Source organism: Gadus morhua, chromosome 12, assembly GCF_902167405.1.
Source record: "Gadus morhua chromosome 12, gadMor3.0, whole genome shotgun sequence".
Lineage (NCBI taxonomy): Eukaryota > Metazoa > Chordata > Actinopteri > Gadiformes > Gadidae > Gadus > Gadus morhua.
This window is the reverse complement of record NC_044059.1, coordinates 16,072,334-16,093,253: the sequence shown is the minus strand read 5'-3', so window position 1 is coordinate 16,093,253 and position 20,920 is coordinate 16,072,334. Positions and strand designations below refer to the sequence as shown.

At 45.0% G+C, this 20,920-nt stretch overlaps 1 protein-coding gene across 1 annotated transcript in view; it reads right to left on the bottom strand.

Moving 5' to 3' along the window:
* The window catches only part of nrd1b (nardilysin b (N-arginine dibasic convertase)), a 72,495-nt gene that overhangs the window by 14,730 nt on the left and 36,845 nt on the right, over positions 1-20,920 (bottom strand). Inside the window, exons 13-17 of the mRNA XM_030371859.1 lie at positions 12,353-12,473; positions 12,213-12,271; positions 12,037-12,091; positions 11,788-11,892; positions 11,384-11,507 (exon numbers count right to left, since the gene is read on the bottom strand). Coding sequence (XP_030227719.1) covers positions 11,384-11,507; positions 11,788-11,892; positions 12,037-12,091; positions 12,213-12,271; positions 12,353-12,473 — 464 coding nt within the window. The remainder of the gene's footprint in view (positions 1-11,383; positions 11,508-11,787; positions 11,893-12,036; positions 12,092-12,212; positions 12,272-12,352; positions 12,474-20,920) is intronic.

Here is a 20,920-nt window from a genome sequence, read left to right as displayed (position 1 = left end):
GGCTTGGCACACCCTGCAATTTCACTGTCTTGCCTGTGTAAAACGCAGGGGCTATATTCCGCCCTAGTCAAGGAGCCGGCTTTCTTGGTTCATTGGAGCAGTTGGGACTATGCACGGAGAGTAGAGCTCTTTAGAATAATTTGCGTACTCTGTTTTATTATATTCAAGCCACTCGCATGCAAGAATGAGTAGACGACATCTGGGTGTAGGCTACAAACGCGATTAACTATTTACAAGTGCAAAAACACCAACATATTTTTATTTTTCCATCTTTCCTCGTCTTCGTTAAATGTGACTGCATCACCTACTCTCCAATGATGGTCAGCAGCTCGCCAAAATCACCATCTCTTCAGTCAGAACTACTAATGTTGATATCACTGCGTGGTCTCGGTCATAGAGACAACGCAACAACACTTCTACCCAAGGCCCTCCCCTGGTACCGCTATGCTGTCTATTTGCATTTACATGAAAATGAAATGCCACATATGTGTAGGGTTCGAGAGGGGAAATTCGGGTGCGAATTCAAGCCAGTATATTACCTCGGTCAGTGTAAACACACGCAACATGCCGTGAAAAAGGCGGGTATAGGACGGGCATATTTGGCAGTGTAAAAATGACAAGTGTAAGACAGAATCAACAAACATACTCAGTGATGTTGATAGGTTTTCAATGTAGTGAGTCCACGGGACCCACAGGTGGCGAGTTGGGTGGGTGCCTGAGAAATTCAATGGGTCCCGACTCCCCAGTTTAAAAAATGTGTTTCTTTTTTATTAGGGGTCCAAGCCAACAGGTTGGATCCCTATTGTTTTTGTAGTGTTTATTATTAGGGGTCCAAGCCAACAGGTTGGATCCCTATTGTTTTTGTAAGGATTTTTCTTATTAGGGGTCCAAGCCAACAGGTTGGATCCCTATTGTTTTTGTAAGGATTATTATTATTCCGACATGCTAATCCTAAAAGTGTGCCCACAGCCCAAACCGTAAATGGTGCCGACACGCCAATTGCATGACTAGATCCAGGTCCCTGAGTTCTAAGCAGACGACCAAATCCAGACACGCCGGCCACTAGGTGGCGCTATACCAAGGGAAAACGTGTTTGGGGCTATAACTCCCACAACGAACCTCCCACAGTCAAAAACGTGTACCCACATATTCACTGGAGTCTGCTGCATCTTTTGGCATAGGCCACGCCCATTTGCGTCTACAATTTTTTTTCGCAAAATCGCGAAAACCGCAAAACTGTTTTTTCCCTACTCCTCCCACATTTCTTGACCAATCGACACCAAACTTTGCACACGACATCTTCAGACGCACACGCAAAGAATGCATTAAACACTTTTTTGATCCGACCCTCGACGACGAAACGGTAGCGTTTTGAATATTGGTTTATTAGCTAAATTAGACGTGGAATATCAAAAATCCAAAGAAATCCAAAATTACACATCGGATCGAGTCCAAATTTGACACACATGTTGGTGTTAACCTTAATGTCGTTCGATAAAAAATTCGCCATTAGGGGGCGTAATAAACGAGGAAATTGTACATCTTCTACAAAATTTCGCCGCGAAAACGCTACACTGACTTCTCGCTACTCCTACCACAGTCAAATCCTTTGTATCCACAGGTTCAGGGTAGCGTCGTGCCGGCCAAACGCACATTTCTTGTCGCGTTGTGCCGGCAAAATGCACACTTCTTGGACCCCTGCATAACTGCTTGCAGTTCTAGTTAGGGTCCAAGCCAACAGGTTGGATCCCTATTGTTTTTGTAAGGATTTTTCTTATTAGGGGTCCAAGCCAACAGGTTGGATCCCTATTGTTTTTGTAAGGATTTTTAGGGGTCCAAGCCAACAGGTTGGATCCCTATTGTTTTTGTAAGGATTATTATTAGGGGTCCAAGCCAACAGGTTGGATCCCTATTGTTTTGTAAGGATTATTATTCCTATACTTGCCCCCCTAAAAGTGATACCACAGCCCAAACCGTAAATGGTGCCGACACGCCAATTGCATGACTAGATCCAGATCTCTTCGGACTACGCAGACGACAAAATCCAGACACGCCGGTCCCTAGGTGGCGCTATACCAAGGAACACGCGTTTGGGGCTATAGCTCCCACACCGAACCTCTCAGAGTCCAAAAACTTGTACACACAGATGCACTGGAGTCTGCTGCATCTTTTGGCCTAGGCCACGCCCATTTGCGTCTAGGAATATTTTTCGCTAAATCGCGAAAACCGCAAAAATGTTTTTTCGCTACTCCTCCCACATTTCTCGACCAATTGACACAAAACTTTGCACACGGCATCTTCATTCGCATACGCAATGAAATTATTGAACTTTACTTCGACGACGAAACTGTAGCGTTTTGAATATTTGTTTATAAGCTAAATTAGACGTGGAATATCAAAAATCCCAAAAATACCAAAATTAGACATCGGATCAAGTCCAATTTTTTGAGACATGTCCATGCTCCACTTAATGGCGTTCGATAAAAAAATCGGAAATTTTCGCCATAAGGGGGCGCAATAAACGAGGAAATTGTATATCTTCTCATTTGCCAGAGGAATGTTCTTCAAACTCAAGGGAAACCATCAAGGGGCAATCCCTAGTCTATGTAGACAATATGGCCAAGAATTATTAATGTGGGCGGGAGTTATTTGGAAAAGGAAAATTGTCTTTGGAAAAATTCGCCACAAGGGGGTGCAAAAAAACGACGACATTGTCTATCTCCTATTTGGCCAATGGAATGTTCTGAAAACGCGTTTCAGGCTATAACTCCCACACCGAAGCTCCCACAGTCAAAACCTTTATATCCACATGTTGTTCACGGTAGCGTTTTGAATACTTGCTTCGCGTTGTGCCGGCGAAACGCACATTTCTTGTCGCGTTGTGCCGGCGAAATGCACACTTCTTGGACCCCTGCATAACTGCTTGCAGTTCTAGTTCCTATACTTGCCCCCCTAAAAGTGATACCACAGCCCAAACCGTAAATGGTGCCGACACGCTAATTGCATGACTAGATCCAGATCTCTTCGGACTACGCAGACGACAAAATCCAGACACGCCGAACACTAGGTGGCGCTATACCAAGGAATACGCGTTTGGGGCTATAACTCCCACACCGAACCTCTCAGAGTGCAAAAACTTGTACACACAGATGCACTGGAGTCTGCTGCATCTTTTGGCCTAGGCCACGCCCATTTGCGTCTAGGAATATTTTTCGCAAAATCGCGAAAACCGCAAAACAGTTTTTTCCCTACTCCTCCCACATTTCTCGACCAATTGACACAAGACTTTGCACACGGCATCTTCATTCGCATACGCAATGAAATTATTGAACTTTTCTTTGATCCGACCTTCGACGACAAAACTGTAGCGTTTTGAATATTTGTTTATAAGCTAAATTAGACGTGGAATTTCAAAAATCCAAAGAAATCCAAAATTAGACATCGGAACGAGTCCAAATTTTTCACACATGTCGATGCTCCACTTAATGGCGTTCGATAAAAAATTCGGAAATTTTCGCCATTAGGGGGCGCAATAAACGAGGAAATTGTATATCTTCTACAAAATTTCGCCGCGAAGACGCTACACTGACCTCTCGCTACTCCTACCACAGTCAAATCCTTTGTATCCACAGGTTCAGGGTAGCGTTTTGAACACATGCTTTGCGTTGTGCCGGCGAAACGCACATTTCTTGTCGCGTTGTGCCGGCGAAACGCACACTTCTTGGACCCCTGCATAACTGCTTGCAGTTCTAGTTAGGGGTCCAAGCCAACAGGTTGGATCCCTATTGTTTTTGTAAGGATTATTATTCCTATACTTGCCCCCCTAAAAGTGATACCACAGCCCAAACCGTAAATGGTGCCGACACGCTAATTGCATGACTAGATCCAGATCTCTTCGGACTACGCAGACGACAAAATCCAGACACGCCGAACACTAGGTGGCGCTATACCAAGGAATACGCGTTTGGGGCTATAACTCCCACACCGAACCTCCCAGAGTCCAAAAACTTGTACACACAGATGCACTGGAGTCTGCTGCATCTTTTGGCCTAGGCCACGCCCATTTGCGTCTAGGAATATTTTTCGCTAAATCGCGAAAACCGCAAAACAGTTTTTTCCCTACTCCTCCCACATTTCTTGACCAATCGACACCAAACTTTGCACACGACATCTTCAGACGCACACGCAAAGAAACCCTCTGACAGTTTTTTGATCCGACTTTCGACGACGAAACGGTAGCGTTTTGAACATTGGTTTATTAGCTATGTTTTACGCCGAAACGCAAAAATTCAAAAAATACCAAAATTAGACATCGGATCAAGCCCACATTTTAGACACATGTCGGTGTTACCCTTAATGGCGTTCAATAAAAAAAAATGATTTTTTCGCCATTAGGGGGCGCAATAAACGAGGAAATTGTATATCTTCTAATTGGCCAGAGGAATGTTCTTCAAACTATAAGGGAACCATCAAGGGGCAATCCCGAGTCTATTTAGAAAAAATATGGCCAAGAATTATTAATGTGGGCGGGAGTTATTTGGCAAAGGAAAATTGTCTTTGGAAAATGTCGCCACATGGCGGCGCCAAAAAACGACGACATTGTCTATCTCCTATTTGGCCAATGGAATGTTCTGAAAACGAGTTTTAGGCTATAACTCCCACACCGAAGCTCCCACAGTCAAAACCTTTATATCCACATGTTGTTCAAGGTAGCGTTTTGAATACTTGCTTCGCGTTGTGCCGGCGAAATGCACATTTCTTGTCGCGTTGTGCCGGCGAAATGCACACTTCTTGGACCCCTGCATAACTGCTTGCAGTTCTAGTTATTAGGGGTCCAAGCCAACAGGTTGGATCCCTATTGTTTTTGTAAGGATTTTTAGGGGTCCAAGCCAACAGGTTGGATCCCTATTGTTTTTGTAAGGATTTTTTTATTAGGGGTCCAAGCCAACAGGTTGGATCCCTATTGTTTTTGTAAGGATTTTTCCTATTATTATTATTATTATACTTCCCCCCGTACTTGTGGGACTACAGCCCAAACCGTAAATGGTGCACACGTGCCAATTACATGACTAGAACCAGGTCCGGCACCGCTACTCAGATAACCAAATCCAGACACGCCGGCCACTAGGTGGCGCTATACCAAGGAAAGACGCGTTTGGGGCTATAACTCCCACACCGAACCTCCCACAGTCAAAAACTTGTACCCACATATTCACTGGAGTCTGCTGCATCTTTTGGCATAGGCCACGCCCATTTGCGTCCATAATTTTTTTTCGCAAAATCGCGAAAACCGCAAAACTGTATTTTCACTACTCCTCCCACATTTCTTGACCAATTGAGACAAGACTTTGCACACGGCATCTTCATTCGCATACGCAAAGAAATTATTGAACTTTTCTTTGATCCGACCTTCGACGACGAAACTGTAGCGTTTTGAATATTTGTTTATAAGCTAAATTAGACGTGGAATATCAAAAATCCCAAAAATACCAAAATTAGACATCGGATCGAGTCCAAATTGTACACACATGTTGGTGCTAACCTTAACGGCGTTCCCTAAAAAATTCGGAAAATTACGCCCTAAGGGGGCGCAATAAACGAGGAAATTGTATATCTTCTAATTGGCCAATGGAAAGTTCTTCAAACTCAAGGGAAACCATCAAGGGGCAAACCCGAGTCTATATAGAAAATATGGCCAAGAATTATTAATGTGGGCGGGAGTAATTTGGCAAAGGAAAATTGTCTTTGGAAAATTTCGCCACAGGGCGGCGCCAAAAAACGACGACATTGTCTATCTCCTATTTGGCCAATGGAATGTTCTGAAAACGCGTTTTAGGCTATAACTCCCACACCGAAGCTCCCCCAATCAAAACCTTTATATCCACATGTTGTTCACGGTAGCGTTTTGAATACTTTCTTCGCGTTGTGCCGGCGAAACGCACATTTCTTGTTAGGGGTCCAAGCCAACAGGTTGGATCCCTATTGTTTTTGTAAGGATTTTTCTTTTTATTCTTCCCGCCTTGAAAGTGGGTCCACAGCCCAAACCGTAAATGGTGCACACGTGCCAATTACATGACTAGAACCAGGTCCGGCACCGCTACTCAGATAACCAAATCCAGACAAGCCGGCCACTAGGTGGCGCTATACCAAGGAGAAACACGTTTGGGGCTTTAGCTCCCACACCGAACCTCCCACAGTCAAAAACTTGTACCCACATATTCACTGGAGTCTGCTGCATCTTTTGGCATAGGCCACGCCCATTTGCGTCGATAATTTTTTTGCGCAAAATCGCGAAAACCGCTAAACTGTATTTTCGCTACTCCTCCCACATATCTTGACCAATCAACACCAAACTTTGCACACGACATCTTCAGACGCACACGAAAAGATAACGAAATGGTAGCGTTTTAAATATTTGTTTATTAGCTACGTTTTACGTCGAAACGCAAAAATTAAAAAAATACCAAAATCAGACATCGGATCGAGTCCAAATTTTACACACATGTTGGTGCTAACCTTAAAGTCGTTCGATAAAGATTTCGGAAAATTACGCCCTAAGGGGGCGCTATAAACAAGGAAATTGTATATCTTCTAATTGGCCAAAGGAATGTTCTTCATACTCAAGGGAAACCATCAAGGGCCAAACCCGAGTCTATATAGAAAATATGGCCAAGAATTATTAATGTGGGCGGGAGTTATTTGGCAAAGGAAAATTGTCTTTGGAAAATTTCGCCACAGGGCGGCGCCAAAAAACGACGACATTGTCTATCTCCTATTTGGCCAATGAAATGTTCTGAAAACGCGTTTTAGCCTATAACTCCCACACCGAACCTCCCACAGTCAAAACCTTTGTATCCACACGTTGTTCACGGTAGCGTTTTGAATACTTGCTTCGCGTTGTGCCGGCGAAACGCACATTTCTTGTCGCGTTGTGCCGGCGAAATGCACACTTCTTGGACCCCTGCATAACTGCTTGCAGTTCTAGTTATACTTCCCGCGCTAAAAGTGGGCCCACAGCCCAAACCGTAAATGGTGCCGACACGCCAATTGCATGACTAGATCCAGGTCCGGCACCGCTACTCAGATAACAAAATCCAGACACGCCGGCCACTAGGTGGCGCTATACCAAGGAAAGACGCGTTTGGGGCTATAACTCCCACACCAAACCTCCCACATTCAAAACCTTGTACACACATATTCACTGGAGTCTGCTGCATCTTTTGGCATAGGCCACGCCCATTTGCGTCTACAATTTTTTTTCGCAAAATCGCGAAAACCGCAAAACTGTTTTTTCCCTACTCCTACCACATTTTTTGACCAATCGACACCAAACTTTGCACACGACATCTTCAGACGCACAAGCAAAGAATGCATGAAACCCTTTTTTTATCCGACCCTCGACGACGAAACTGTAGCGTTTTGAACATTGGTTTATTAGCTACGTTTTACGCCGAAACGCAAAAATTCAAAAAATACCAAAATTAGACATCGGATCAAGCCCACATTTTAGACACATGTCGGTGTTACCCTTAATGGCGTTCAATAAAAAAAACGGAATTTTTCGCCATTAGGGGGCGCAATAAACGAGGAAATTGTATATCTTCTAATTGGCCCAAGGAATGTTCTTCAAACTATAAGGGAACCATCAAGGGGCAAACCCGAGTCTATATAGAAAATATGGCCAAGAATTATTAATGTGGGCGGGAGTTATTTGGCAAAGGAAAATTGTCTTTGGAAAATTTCGCCACAGGGCGGCGCCAAAAAACGACGACATTGTCTATCTCCTATTTGGCCAATGTTCTGAAAACGCGTTTTAGGCTATAACTCCCACACCGAAGCTCCCACAGTCAAAACCTTGATATCCACATGTTGTTCACGGTAGCGTTTTGAATATTTGCTTCGCGTTGTGCCGGCGAAACGCACATTTCTTGTCGCGTTGTGCCGGCGAAATGCACACTTCTTGGACCCCTGCATAACTGCTTGCAGTTCTAGTTATTATTCCCCCCTAGGAGTGGGTCCACAGCCCAAACCGTAAATGGTGCCGACACGCCAATTGCATGACTAGATCCAGGTCCCTGAGTTCTAAGCAGACGACCAAATCCAGACACGCCGGCAACTAGGTGGCGCTATACCAAGGGAAAACGCGTTTGGGGCTATAACTCCCACACCGAACCTCCCACAGTCAAAAACTTGTACCCACATATTCACTGGAGTCTGCTGCATCTTTTGACATAGGCCACGCCCATTTGCGTCTAAATTTTTTTTTAGCAAAATCGCGAAAACCGCAAAACTGTTTTTTCCCTACTCCTCCCACATTTCTTGACCAATCGACACCAAACTTTGCACACGACATCTTCAGACGCACACGCAAAGAATGCATGAAACACTTTTTTGATGCGACCTTTGACGACGAATCGGTAGCGTTTTGAATATTGGTTTATGAGCTAAATTAGACGTGGAATATCAAAAATCCAAAGAAATCCAAAATTAGACATCGGAACGAGTCCAAATTGTGCACACATGTTGGTGCTAACCTTAATGTCGTACGATAAAAATGTCGGAAGATTTCGCCATTAGGGGGCGCAATAAACGAGGAAATTGTATATCTTCTACAAAATTTCGCCGCGAAAACGCTACACTGACTCCTCGCTACTCCTACCACAGTCAAATCCTTTGTATCCACAGGTTCAGGGTAGCGTTTTGAACACATGCTTCGCGTTGTGCCGGCGAAACGCACATTTCTTGTCGCGTTGTGCCGGCGAAATGCACACTTCTTGGACCCCTGCATAACTGCTTGCAGTTCTAGTTATTATTCTATTTCTTCTAGGTTTCATCTTTTTCTTTGGTGGCATTTTTGCGTTCTCTCTTGCCTGTTTCTCGAGAAAAATGAGATCTCGTTGGAAGCGCGATGTATGCGCAGGCGCCGTTTGGGCATAACAATATGGCGGCTGCCGTTCAATGTAGTTATCACCACCATCGGATTATGTTTAATTTATTTCATTACAGCACGTCCCCTAAAAGTTACAACATAATCGACACGAATGAGCACAGCATCGAGCAGTGGAAACGTGGGTTTATTTACTATGAAGTAGGGCCCGACCGATATGGTTTTTTCAGGGCCGATACCGATACCGATATTTATGAAAATGGGAGGCCGATAACCGATATGTGCAACCGATAAATAGAAGAAAAAAATTCTCAAATAAATTAAAAATGGCACACACTGACTCGAACTTCCATTAAGTGTTTTTAATAGTAAACATTTTAAGTACAGGGAGCTGCCAGCAGCATTTGTAAAATAAAGCCGAACTTAACTTAGAATAACTTAACATAGAATAATAGCATAAGCAGTTGCAATCTAATACAGACATATTTAGAAAATAAATATTTGATACAAACTAAATCTATTTTCAGACATTGTAAAAAAACAAACATAATAATTGTACATATAAATTGTGAATAATTTATAGTATGTCTCTATATAAAAATAGTCAAAATCATATAGATAAGCCTGTATATTTCTGTAAATATACGGCACTAGTAGTTTACTTAAAGTAAAAAAAAAAAATGCAAACTACAGCACGTATAACCACCTCCTGATTCAAGAGTTTATTTTACGTCTAGTGGCTGTGCTGGGCTGCTTGTCTGCCTCTGGGTGGCGAGGTGAAACGAAAGCATTTAGGTATAATCTTTTCATGTCACAAATAAAGGCGAATTACAAAGAAGTATTTGGATCATTGTACCTAGCGCACATCAAATGCCAGCACTTTGAGATCACACCAGGCGTGATTAAATGGTCAAAGGGCCTGGGAACGCACAATAAAGAAACTAATAGACTGAACGTACAATGTGCCTTTAGGGCCTGAGTCGCGTAGCGTAGTGTTCATGAAGTTGTTTACCTAACACCAAGTTAGTTAGCGCAAGCCAAAATTAGCTACCAGAGATGCTGTCGTATCTCTGTAGCTACTTGCTGCTAGCTACTGCTAGCCTGTCTGTCTACCCGTAACAAGATGTTACACCAGTTTGCAACGCAGCGACTGACCAAAACTTAATTCTATTTAACTTAATTTGAGGGACATTGCGACCAATCACCGTTGGTTCTACCGTGCTGGGTAACTTGTTAGGGAACAAGGCTCTCACCAGAGCCGTAAATGGGAATGTATACAAGGCTCTGGCTGCAGATACTCGACCCTATATGCTGGCTCTTACTCAGGCAGGTTATAAAGTAGCTAACAGGCTATCAAGTAGCTAGCAGGCTCTAAATGGTTCGTCTCAGGAACAAACACAAACACGTTTTATTTGGTCTTCATTGACCATGGCTTTCAGTCCACCTTTCGTGTAGAACTACAGACACGTTCACGTTCCATGTGGGGTTTTAACAATAACTGTAGTAGGACTATACACCATGTTGAGACTGCTCTATGTACAACCTTTTCAGTGAGGAGTATTCGCTGTCATTCTGGTTGTCCTTGCGTGAGCTAAGGTTTGTGTCGTTATTACACAGATCAAATGGATCGGTTTCACAAATTAATAAACACCTTGTGGTGCCGTGCTTCTGCAACGTTGGTGTGTTTGTGACATATTGCAGGGGATATTGCTTCGTATATGCTTACCTCGAAGGAAATGTGTTTTCTCTGCTTTAAGTTGTATTCGCAGCACCGTCCTTAGCCCCACTTGGCCGTCTAGAAACCGCTCACGAGTCACAGGGAGCGTGAAGGCACCCCGCCCCCGCTTGCAGCCTTGCGTGTTGATTGGTTGTATTCCGTGTGCCAAACAAATCAGATGCTGTGACGGGCGGGGCAACTTGGCAAGGCTCATGAATTCCAAGTGGCAAGAGCGGAAGGCGCGTTCAGAACGAAACGGCTGCAAAATTGGTTGTGAAAACTTATCGGTGGGAATTTATGGAAAGTATGGCCGATACCGATATCCCCAAAATGTTAAATATCGGCCCGATATATCGGTGCGGCCGATAATCGGTCGGGCCCTACTATGAAGTTCGTATTTTTAATTGTTGAAATGAAATCAGCGGTGACGAGCTAGTTGTTTTGGTAGCGGCTAAATTAGCATGTCGCGATACTTTGTACAGGGGATCACGTCTGCGCCGAGTAGATGCGCAGAGGGTTGAAACAGCGCTTGTCCGGTCTGCTCACAAGAAGGTTTCTTTGGCCAGTTACTGTGATTAAACACGAGTTGTTTAATGTTCACAATGTATCGTTTTTCATGGGGAAAATGAGATGCGTCCCCGGGACGCATGGATAGTGAGTTTAGTGCGTCCTTTCAGATTTTAATGCGTCAGCGACGCAGGACGCGTACCTAGCAACATCACTGCATACTATACATTTTGATCAGTTAATACAATCTGCATGCAGTGTGTGTGTGTTACCCTCTATGCTGTAGCTGGTGGTGAACCAGCGCTCCCTGAGGGGACAGTTGCCCTCGTGTTCCGGGGACAGCAGCAGCAGGTTAGCCCTTTCTGGAGTCAACCATCTGAGGGCCTCACTAATCACCTACACACACACACACACACACACACACACACACACACACACACACACACACACACACACGATTCCAAAGCGACTTGCAATGAATTCCGATCAAGGTCCTTGAAAAGCAGGCTGAGGTTAAGGGCATATTGCTAAAGGATGCCAAAAGCTTAGAAATTGGGGATCAAATCTTTAAAGACATATCAATCTTAAGAGAAGGTTCTGATTTAGCAATAGCATGTTAGCTCTGCTTCTGGGTTGAACACATTAAACACAGGGAAAAGGTTGGAGGTCACTGTACCTGGGGGTTGTACTCAAACATAAGCTGGTCTCCAGTCAAGAAGTCCTCCTTGGGAAACAGCTGCATGTTCTCACAGATGTTCTCCACATACATGATGGGATCCGTCTGTCAGGAAACACACAGAACCAGTAAGAACCAGTCAGACCTAGTGAGAACTAATCAGAAACAGTTCGACTCATTATGACCAAGTACAACACAATAATAGCCAGCAAAACCAACGACAACCATTAGACTCTTTAACTTCCTGACCTGTTCCTGATAGTGGAACTCATTTGCTTCAATCTTCTGGATTTCCTCATAGATCCTGAACAGAGAGAGAAAGGGCCCACAACATCCTCATTAGTTATTATTTATCAAGTCTTCGAAAATGAATAAATGGTTCAAAGAACTATTTATTGGAGTATGCGGGCCTTTCGTGTATGTACCTCTGCTGTGGTCCGAGGGTCTGCAGCATCTTCATGTATTGAAACACTAAGTGAACCACCTTAATGACATGAATGAATTTACCAATTACCAATTACTTCCATACTCACCCACTTTATTGTCAATAATCGTGTGTGTGTACCTCATAGACATTTTGGAAGCCCTGGTCTGTCAGGGTGATGGAGATGGAGAAGATGGAGTAGGTGGAGTTCTGGTCAAAACCTGTTTCATTGTTACCTCCGAACAGAGCCAGGGCCCAGCACCTACCGCGCACACACACCCACACACAAACACACACACACAAACACACACACACACATTAACTTACATGGGAAGATTACTGATCCAAACATTGAAGGAGGTATGTTTTTTTTGTCTCGAAATCGATAGACTGCCTATTAGGGCAGTGATGGAGAAATACTTTGAAAGACTATTTGCGTTTGGTTTCCTTAGTTCACAGAGTTGTAACCGTCGCAATACAAATTTGTGTACATGTCCAAGGCTCCCAAAAAAAATAACAATTAAAACCTAAGTTTGTGATACTGTTTACAAGTGGTAAAAAAGCTAAGTGTTAAAGCAGGTGTCCATATACAGGTCAAAGCAACATCCTAAATCCACAATATTGACACTTACTAGAAACATCTACTATGGTGATATCAGGGATATTGGGATATTACTAAAGTAGGTGTTCACAGTTGAACCCCTCAATTTCTAGTGTTTGTATAACTTTGTTTCCAATTGCACTTCTTTAATGCCTTGTGTTATTAAGGTCCACTAATCTATCATGCCTTGCGATGTACAGGCCTTTGTAAAAATGTAATCTATTTAGTACGAGTATGAGCTGTGGTCTCATTTTTATGGATGGTAGGGTGGAGAATGCAGTCTGGGTCATGGCTGGAGGGGTACCAAGTGGACGAGATGCATTTCATTGGAAGAACCTGGAGCCGGGCTTTGATAGTAAAAATGAAATCCTCCTCGCCAATTTACACGTTGGAAAATATGGGTTGAGAAAGGGAATGATTTGCAGATGATAATTTTCCTTGGAGACTAAGGCTTGTCCAGTTCTGTGCGCTTTGTGTGAGGTTTATGGAGAGGATAGTAGCTCTGGCTGCTGTTGATGGTAGCTCGCAACGCTAGTTATGCTCGTTTCTGAGCTTTTAGGTTGCTCGGGGGTGGATGAGCAGAGGCGCAATGATGTCCTCAAGCGCGACTGCTGCGCTGTCCGGCCTCGTCAACTTAAATTGTAGTCCAGTTCAGTGGCACAGGTCGTTAAAATCAAGCCAATCTGGCCTAACGCAAAATCCAGCTGATTTGATGTCCAATTTGCCATTGCTCCTAACTTTAAATCCCAGGAACTGCTCCTCATTCTCTTTTGCCAATGGGACTTTCCATCTTTCGCGACGTTGAATAAATTATGCACGGGCCATCTCTCTCTCCGTTGGATCGCTGTTGTTAAGCTTATTGAGTATATGGCATGTTCTAGTTGCTATGTATTTTCACTCGATGTTTGGGACACCCAACCCGCCATCCCTCCGGGACTGGAAAATTATGTCTCTGGTGTTTAGCCTGGTCCACTTCCTTACTTGTCGCACATTCTTGTCATTTAATTCTTTCAATGTGGTTTGTGGAATGTGGAGATTAGCGAACCGTTGCTGAATTTTAGCCAGTGCTATTTCTGTAATGGCCTTCAGCTCCATTATGATGGGTAAAGGGCTGAAATCAATGAGGTCAAGCCTGTTGGAATAGTCGCTGGTGAGCCGTCAGTTGCTCTTCTCAGTTGCCTGCTACATTGAATTTGTGTCCAAGATATGGGTAGGTTTCGTGGCGCGAGTACACTCTTAATGGTTTCTGTAGTATTGTGAATGACAGTTGTTTGTCTGACTTTGATGAATACCAGCGGTTTCCTCCGCTAGGCCTCTCAAGCAACAAGATGGCGTCGCGAGTACAGCGCGAGGCTCTGCGTCTCCCCAGTTGGTTGCGATCTTCCCACGTTACAACTATGGGAACATATTGTACAGTAGACAAGAACTTTTGGATATCCATGCTTACTGCATTAGCGACTTATACCAAGATTTACAACTTCCAACGGAGATAGCCAAAGCACCCTGGTCCAGCATACCAGCTCTCCCGGAAAAGAGGGCCCGGAGGCGGCGTCGGGAACGTAAACAGAAGCGGGGGAAGCGGGGTGGCTTACGAGCTAGGCTAAGGCTAACCCCGCATAAGCTACCACTACCAAGCTTGTTCCTAGCCAATGTGCGTTCACTGGCGAATAAACTGGGTGAAATACGGCTCTGGACTACCTCTCATCAACGGATTATGGACTGCAATATAATGATCTACACTGAAACATGGTTGAACAACCGCATCCCGGACACTGCAATTGAACTACAGGGGCGGACTATGTTCAGAGCTGACAGATCAACTGAAGACTCCAGTAAGACCAGAGGCGGTGGTTTATGCATTTATATCAACAACGCATGGTGCATAAACACTGTCACGATCGGGAGTCACTGTTCTGAGAACCTGGAATATCTGTCTGTTAAATGCCGGCCTTTTTACCTACCCAGAGAACACTCATGCATTGTTATTATGGCCGTTTACGTACCCCCTGATGCTAATGCCAAACTAGCAATGAAAGAGCTACATTCTGCTATTAGCACACAACAAACTGCTCACCCAGAAGGGGTATTTATTGCTGCAGGGGATTTTAACCATTCAAACCTGAAGTCAGTACTCCCCAAGTTCCACCAACATGTCTCCTGCCCGACCAGAGGGGACAGAATGTTGGACAAAGTGTATACAAACATCCCCGACGCCTACAAGGCTATACCACTCTCCCATCTGGGTCAATCTGACCATATTTCCCTGCTGCTGCTGCCCAGATACACTGCCCTCATTAGCCGGGTGAAACCCACTGTGAGGACTGTGAAGATCTGGCCCGAGGGTGCAGAGGCCGCTCTACAGCTTGGATTTCAGCGCACAGACTGGAGTCTGTTCGCCACCAATGCCACCTCTGACTCTCAGCTGGACATTGAGACATATACCTCCTCTGTTCTGGAATATATTAAAAAAGGCGTAAATGACAACTCATAAGCAGAGATATACCCCAATCAGAAGCCTTGGATGAACAAGGACGTCCGTCTACTGTTAAAGGCCCGCGACATTGCTTTTCAAACTGGCAACGCAGAAGCCTACAGCACATCCAGGGCTAACCTGAAAAGGGGAATACGGACCGCCCAACACAGCCACAAACACTTCAATAACTCAGACCCCGGACGTATGTGGCAAGGAATACAGGCCATCACAGATTACAGAAGAGCAAACTCAACCCCCCTTACCACCACTACCGACTTTGCTAACGAGCTTAATCACTTTTATGCCCGCTTTGACCGTGACAACAGCACTACGCCTGTCAAAACTACCCCACCACCTGGCGAACAACCCCTCAGATTCACTGCCTCTGACGTGCAGTCAGTGCTGAGCAGGGTGAATGTAAGGAAGGCAGCTGGCCCGGATGGCATCCCTGGGCGCGTGTGGAGAACGTGCGCTGAGCAACTATCTGGAGTCTTCACCAACATATTTAACCTGTCACTGGCCCAGGCTGTTGTTCCCGTGTGCCTCAAGACCACCACCATCGTCCCCGTGCCCAAGCAATCTAACCCAGCGTGTCTGAATGACTATCGACCGGTAGCATTGACCCCCATCATCACCAAGTGCCTTGAGAAGCTAATCTTAGCTCACCTCAAGCCCAGCCTTCCTCCTGCATTAGACCCCCACCAGTATGCATACCGTGCCAACAGATCAACTGAGGATGCCATATCCACAGCCCTTCACTCTGCCCTCCTGGACAATAGCAATTCCTATGCTAGGTTGCTATTCATCGACTTCAGCTCAGCTTTCAACACAATCATACCATCTGATCTGATCATGAAACTACACAAGCTTGGCATCAGCATATCCACCTGCAACTCGATATTGGACTTTCTGATCAACAGACCACAGACGGTGAGGTTAAACAACCTCTCCTCCACTACACTTCCTCTACACACTGGTGTACCACAAGCGTGCGTGCTCAGCCCTTTACTGTACACCCTCTTCAACCATGACTGCTCCCCCATTCACAACTCCAACTCCATCATCAAATTCGCAGACGACACAACAGTGCCCGGCCTGATCAGGAATAATGATGAATCAGCCTACAGGGAGGAAGTCCAGCACTTGGCAGCTTGGTGCGCTGGTAACAATCTTGTGCTCAACACCACCAAAACCAAAGAACTCATTGTTGACTTCCGGAAATCAAAGGCAAGCATACACACACCCATTCACATCAACGGGGCTGAAGTGGAACGGGTCACCAACTTCAAGTTCCTGGGTGTCCATATTTCACAAGACCTCTCCTGGTCACTCAACACCTCCACTCTGATCAAGAAAGCTCAACAACGCCTCTTCTTCCTCAGAAAACTGAAAAAAGCTGGACTCTCCCCTCAGATCCTCCGGAACTTCTACCGCTGCACCGTTGAGAGCATCCACACCAACTGCTTCAGGGTGTGGTATGGTAACTGCACTATGGCTGATAGGAAAGCCCTACAGCGAGTCGTTAAAACTGCTCAGAAAATAATTGGCACATCACTCCCTGCCCTCACTGATCTTCATCATTCACGGTGTCTGCAACGTGCAAACAAAATCATCAAGGACCACACACACCCCAGTCATGCCCTGTTCTCTCTCCTCCCGTCCGGGAGACGTTACAGGAGCCTCAGGAGTCGCACCAGAAGGCTCAGAAACAGCTTTTTCCACAACACTACAACACTGCTCAACACAAAGACCCTACACTAGCCCCCCCCCCCCCTTCTTGAACATGGACTATGGTCAGCAGAGGTGGGTAGGAACGCGCTACATTTACTCCGTTACAAATACTTGAGTAACTTTTTGGATAAATTGTAATTTTAGGAGTAGTTTGATTGCAACATACTTTTACTTTTACTTGAGTAAATATTTGAAGAAAGAACGGTACTTTTACGCCGTTCCATTTGGCTACGTGACGGTCGTTACTTTGTTTTTTTAGATCTTTTCTTTTATTACATGCAAGATCTATTTCTATCACGTGAATATTCCTTAGCCCAAGTGAAGGAGTTCAAGTACCTCGGGGTCTTGTTCGCGAGTGAGGGTACTATGGAGCGTGAGATTGATTACCGCACCGTTGTTACGAAAAGAGAGCTGAGTCGCAAGGCAAAGCTCTCGATCTACCGATCGATCTTCGTTCCTAACCTCACCTATGGTCATGAGGGTTGGGAGATGGCCGAAAGGACGAGATCGCGGGTACAAGCGGCCGAGAGGCAATTGAATAACGCCTGCACACACACACAGGCACGCACGCACGCACAACGCAGAGTGGTAATCGGGAGAGTTGGGAAAATTCCCTGTGGCCCGTTAACGGGGGGCGCCGGGTCAACGTCGACTCGCAACCAATTCGGTTTTGTCTAGAGGAGTAACTGAGCGCCCCCTCCCGAAGTGGCACAGCCCAGGTCGGCATTGAACTGCGATTGGTCAGAAAGACGTTACAGCTAATGACAACATTGAACTCTCATGCAGGCTCGAACAGAGTGACACACAAACACACACACACACACACACACACACCCACACCCACACCCACACACGTTGATGTATTTAATTTTGCAAAGATTTAATTAGGGGTCCAAGCCAACAGGTTGGATCCCTATTGTTTTTGTAAGGTTTTTTTTTCCTATTATTAGGGGTCCAAGCCAACAGGTTGGATCCCTATTGTTTTTTTGTAAGGATTCTTTTTATTATTATTCCCCCCTAGAAGTGGGTCCACAGCCCAAGCCGTAAATGGTGCCGACACGCCAATTGCATGACTAGATCCAGGTCCCTGAGTTCTAAGCAGACGACCAAATCCAGACACGCCGGCCACTAGGTGGCGCTATACCAAGGAAAGACGCGTTTGGGGCTATAACTCCCACACCGAACCTCCCACATTCAAAACCTTGTACACACATATTCACTGGAGTCTGCTGCATCTTTTGGCATAGGCCACGCCCATTTGCGTCTACAATTTTTTTTCGCAAAATCGGAAAAACCGCAAAACTGTTTTTTCCCTACTCCTCCCACATTTCTTGACCAATCGACACCAAACTTTGCACAAGACATCTTCAGACGCACACGCAAAGAATGCATGAAACACTTTTTTGATCCGTCCTTCGATAACGAAACGGTAGCGTTTTGAATATTGGTTTATGAGCTAAATTAGACGTGGAATATCAAAAATCCAAAGAAATCCAAAATTAGACATCGGATCGAGTCCACATTTTACAAACATGTTGGTGCTAACCTTAATGTCGTTCGATAAAAATTTCGGAAAATTTCGCCATTAGGGGGCGCAATAAACGAGGAAATTGTATATCTTCTACAAAATTTCGCCGCGGAAACGCTAGACTGACTTCTCGCTACTCCTACCACAGTCAAATCCTTTGTATCCACAGGTTCAGGGTAGCGTTTTGAACACATGCTTCGCTTTGTGCCGGCGAAACGCACAATTCTTGTCGCGTTGTGCCGGCGAAATGCACCCTTCTTGGACCCCTGCATAACTGCTTGCAGTTCTAGTTATTATTTTTCCCCCCTAGAAGTGGGTCCACAGCCCAAACCGTAAATGGTGCCGACACGCCAATTGCATGACTAGATCCAGGTCCCTGAGTTCTAGGCAGACGACAAAATCCAGACACGCCGGCCACTAGGTGGAGCTATACCAAGGAAAGACGCGTTTGGGGCTATAACTCCCACACCGAACCTCCCACATTCAAAACCTTACACGCACAGATTCACTGGAGTCTGCTGCATCTTTTGGCATAGGCCACGCCCATTTGCGTCTACAATTTTTTTTCGCAAAATCGCGAAAACCGCAAAACTGTTTTTTCCCTACTCCTCCCACATTTCTTGACCAATCGACACCAAACTTTGCACACGATATCTTCAGACGCACACGCAAAGAATGCATGAAACACTTTTTTGATGCGACCTTTGACGACGAAACGGTAGCGTTTTGAATATTGGTTTATTAGCTAAATTAGACGTGGAATTTCAAAAATCCAAAGAAATCCAAAATTAGACATCGGATCGAGTCCAAATTTGACACACATGTTGGGGCTAACCTTATTGTCGTTCGATACAAATTCGGAAAAATTCGCCATTAGGGGGCGCAATAAACGAGGAAATTGTATATCGTCTACAAAATTTCGCCGCGAAAACGCTACACTGACTTCTCGCTACTCCTACCACAGTCAAATCCTTTGTATCCACAGGTTCAGGGTAGCGTTTTCAACACATGCTTCACGTTGTGCCGGCGAAACGCACATTTCTTGTCGCGTTGTGCCGGCGAAATGCACACTTCTTGGACCCCTGCATAACTGCTTGCAGTTCTAGTTAGGGGTCCAAGCCAACAGGTTGGATCCCTATTGTTTTTGTAAGGATTATTAGGGGTCCAAGCCAACAGGTTGGATCCCTATTGTTTTTGTAATGATTTTTATTATTATTATTATTATTATTTCCTGCTAGAAGTGGGCCCACAGCCCAAACCGTAAATGGTGCCGACACGCCAATTGCATGACTAGATCCAGGTCCGTGAACATTACGCAGACCACAAAAATACAGACACGCCGGCCACTAGGTGGCGCTATACCAAGGGAAAACGCGTTTGGGACTATAACTCCCACACCGAACCTCCCACAGTCAAAAACTTGTACCCACTTATTCACTGGAGTCTGCTGCATCTTTTGGCATAGGCCACGCCCATTTGCGTCCAAAAACCGCAAAACTGTTCTTTCGCTACTCCTCCCACATTTCCTGACCAATCGACACCAAACTTTGCACACGGCATCTTCAGACCTACACGAAAAGAAATGCTGCATTACTTTTTTGATCCGACCCTCGACGACGAAACGGTAGCGTTTTGAACATTGGTTTATTAGCTACGTTTTACGCCGAAACGCAAAAATTCAAAAAATACCAAAATTAGACATCGGATCTAGCCCACATTTTAGACACATGTCGGTGTTACCCTTAATGGCGTTCAATTAAAAAAACGGAATTTTTCGCCATTAGGGGGCGCAATAAACGAGGAAATTGTATATCTTCTAATTGGCCAAAGGAATGTTCTTCAAACTATAAGGGAACCATCAAGGGGCAAACCCGAGTCTATATAGAAAATATGGCCAAGAATTATTAATGTGGGCGGGAGTTATTTGGCAAAGGAAAATTGTCTTTGGAAAATGTCGCCACAGGGCGGCGCCAAAAAACGACGACATTGTCTATCTCCTATTTGGCCAATGGAATGTTCTGAAAACGCGTTTTAGGCTATAACTCCCACACCGAAGCTCCCACAGTCAAAACCTTTATATCCACATGTTGTTCACGGTAGCGTTATGAATACTTGCTTTGCGTTGTGCCGGCGAAATGCACATTTATTGTCGCGTTGTGCCGGCGAAATGCACACTTCTTGGACCCCTGCATAACTGCTTGCAGTTCTAGTTTTTATACTACCTCCCCTTAGAAGTGGTACCACAGCCCAAACCGTAAATGGTGACGACACGCCAATTGCATGACTAGATTCAGGTCCGGCACCGCTACTCAGATAACCAAATCCAGACACGCCGGTCACTAGGTGGCGCTATACCAAGGAATACGCGTTTGGGGC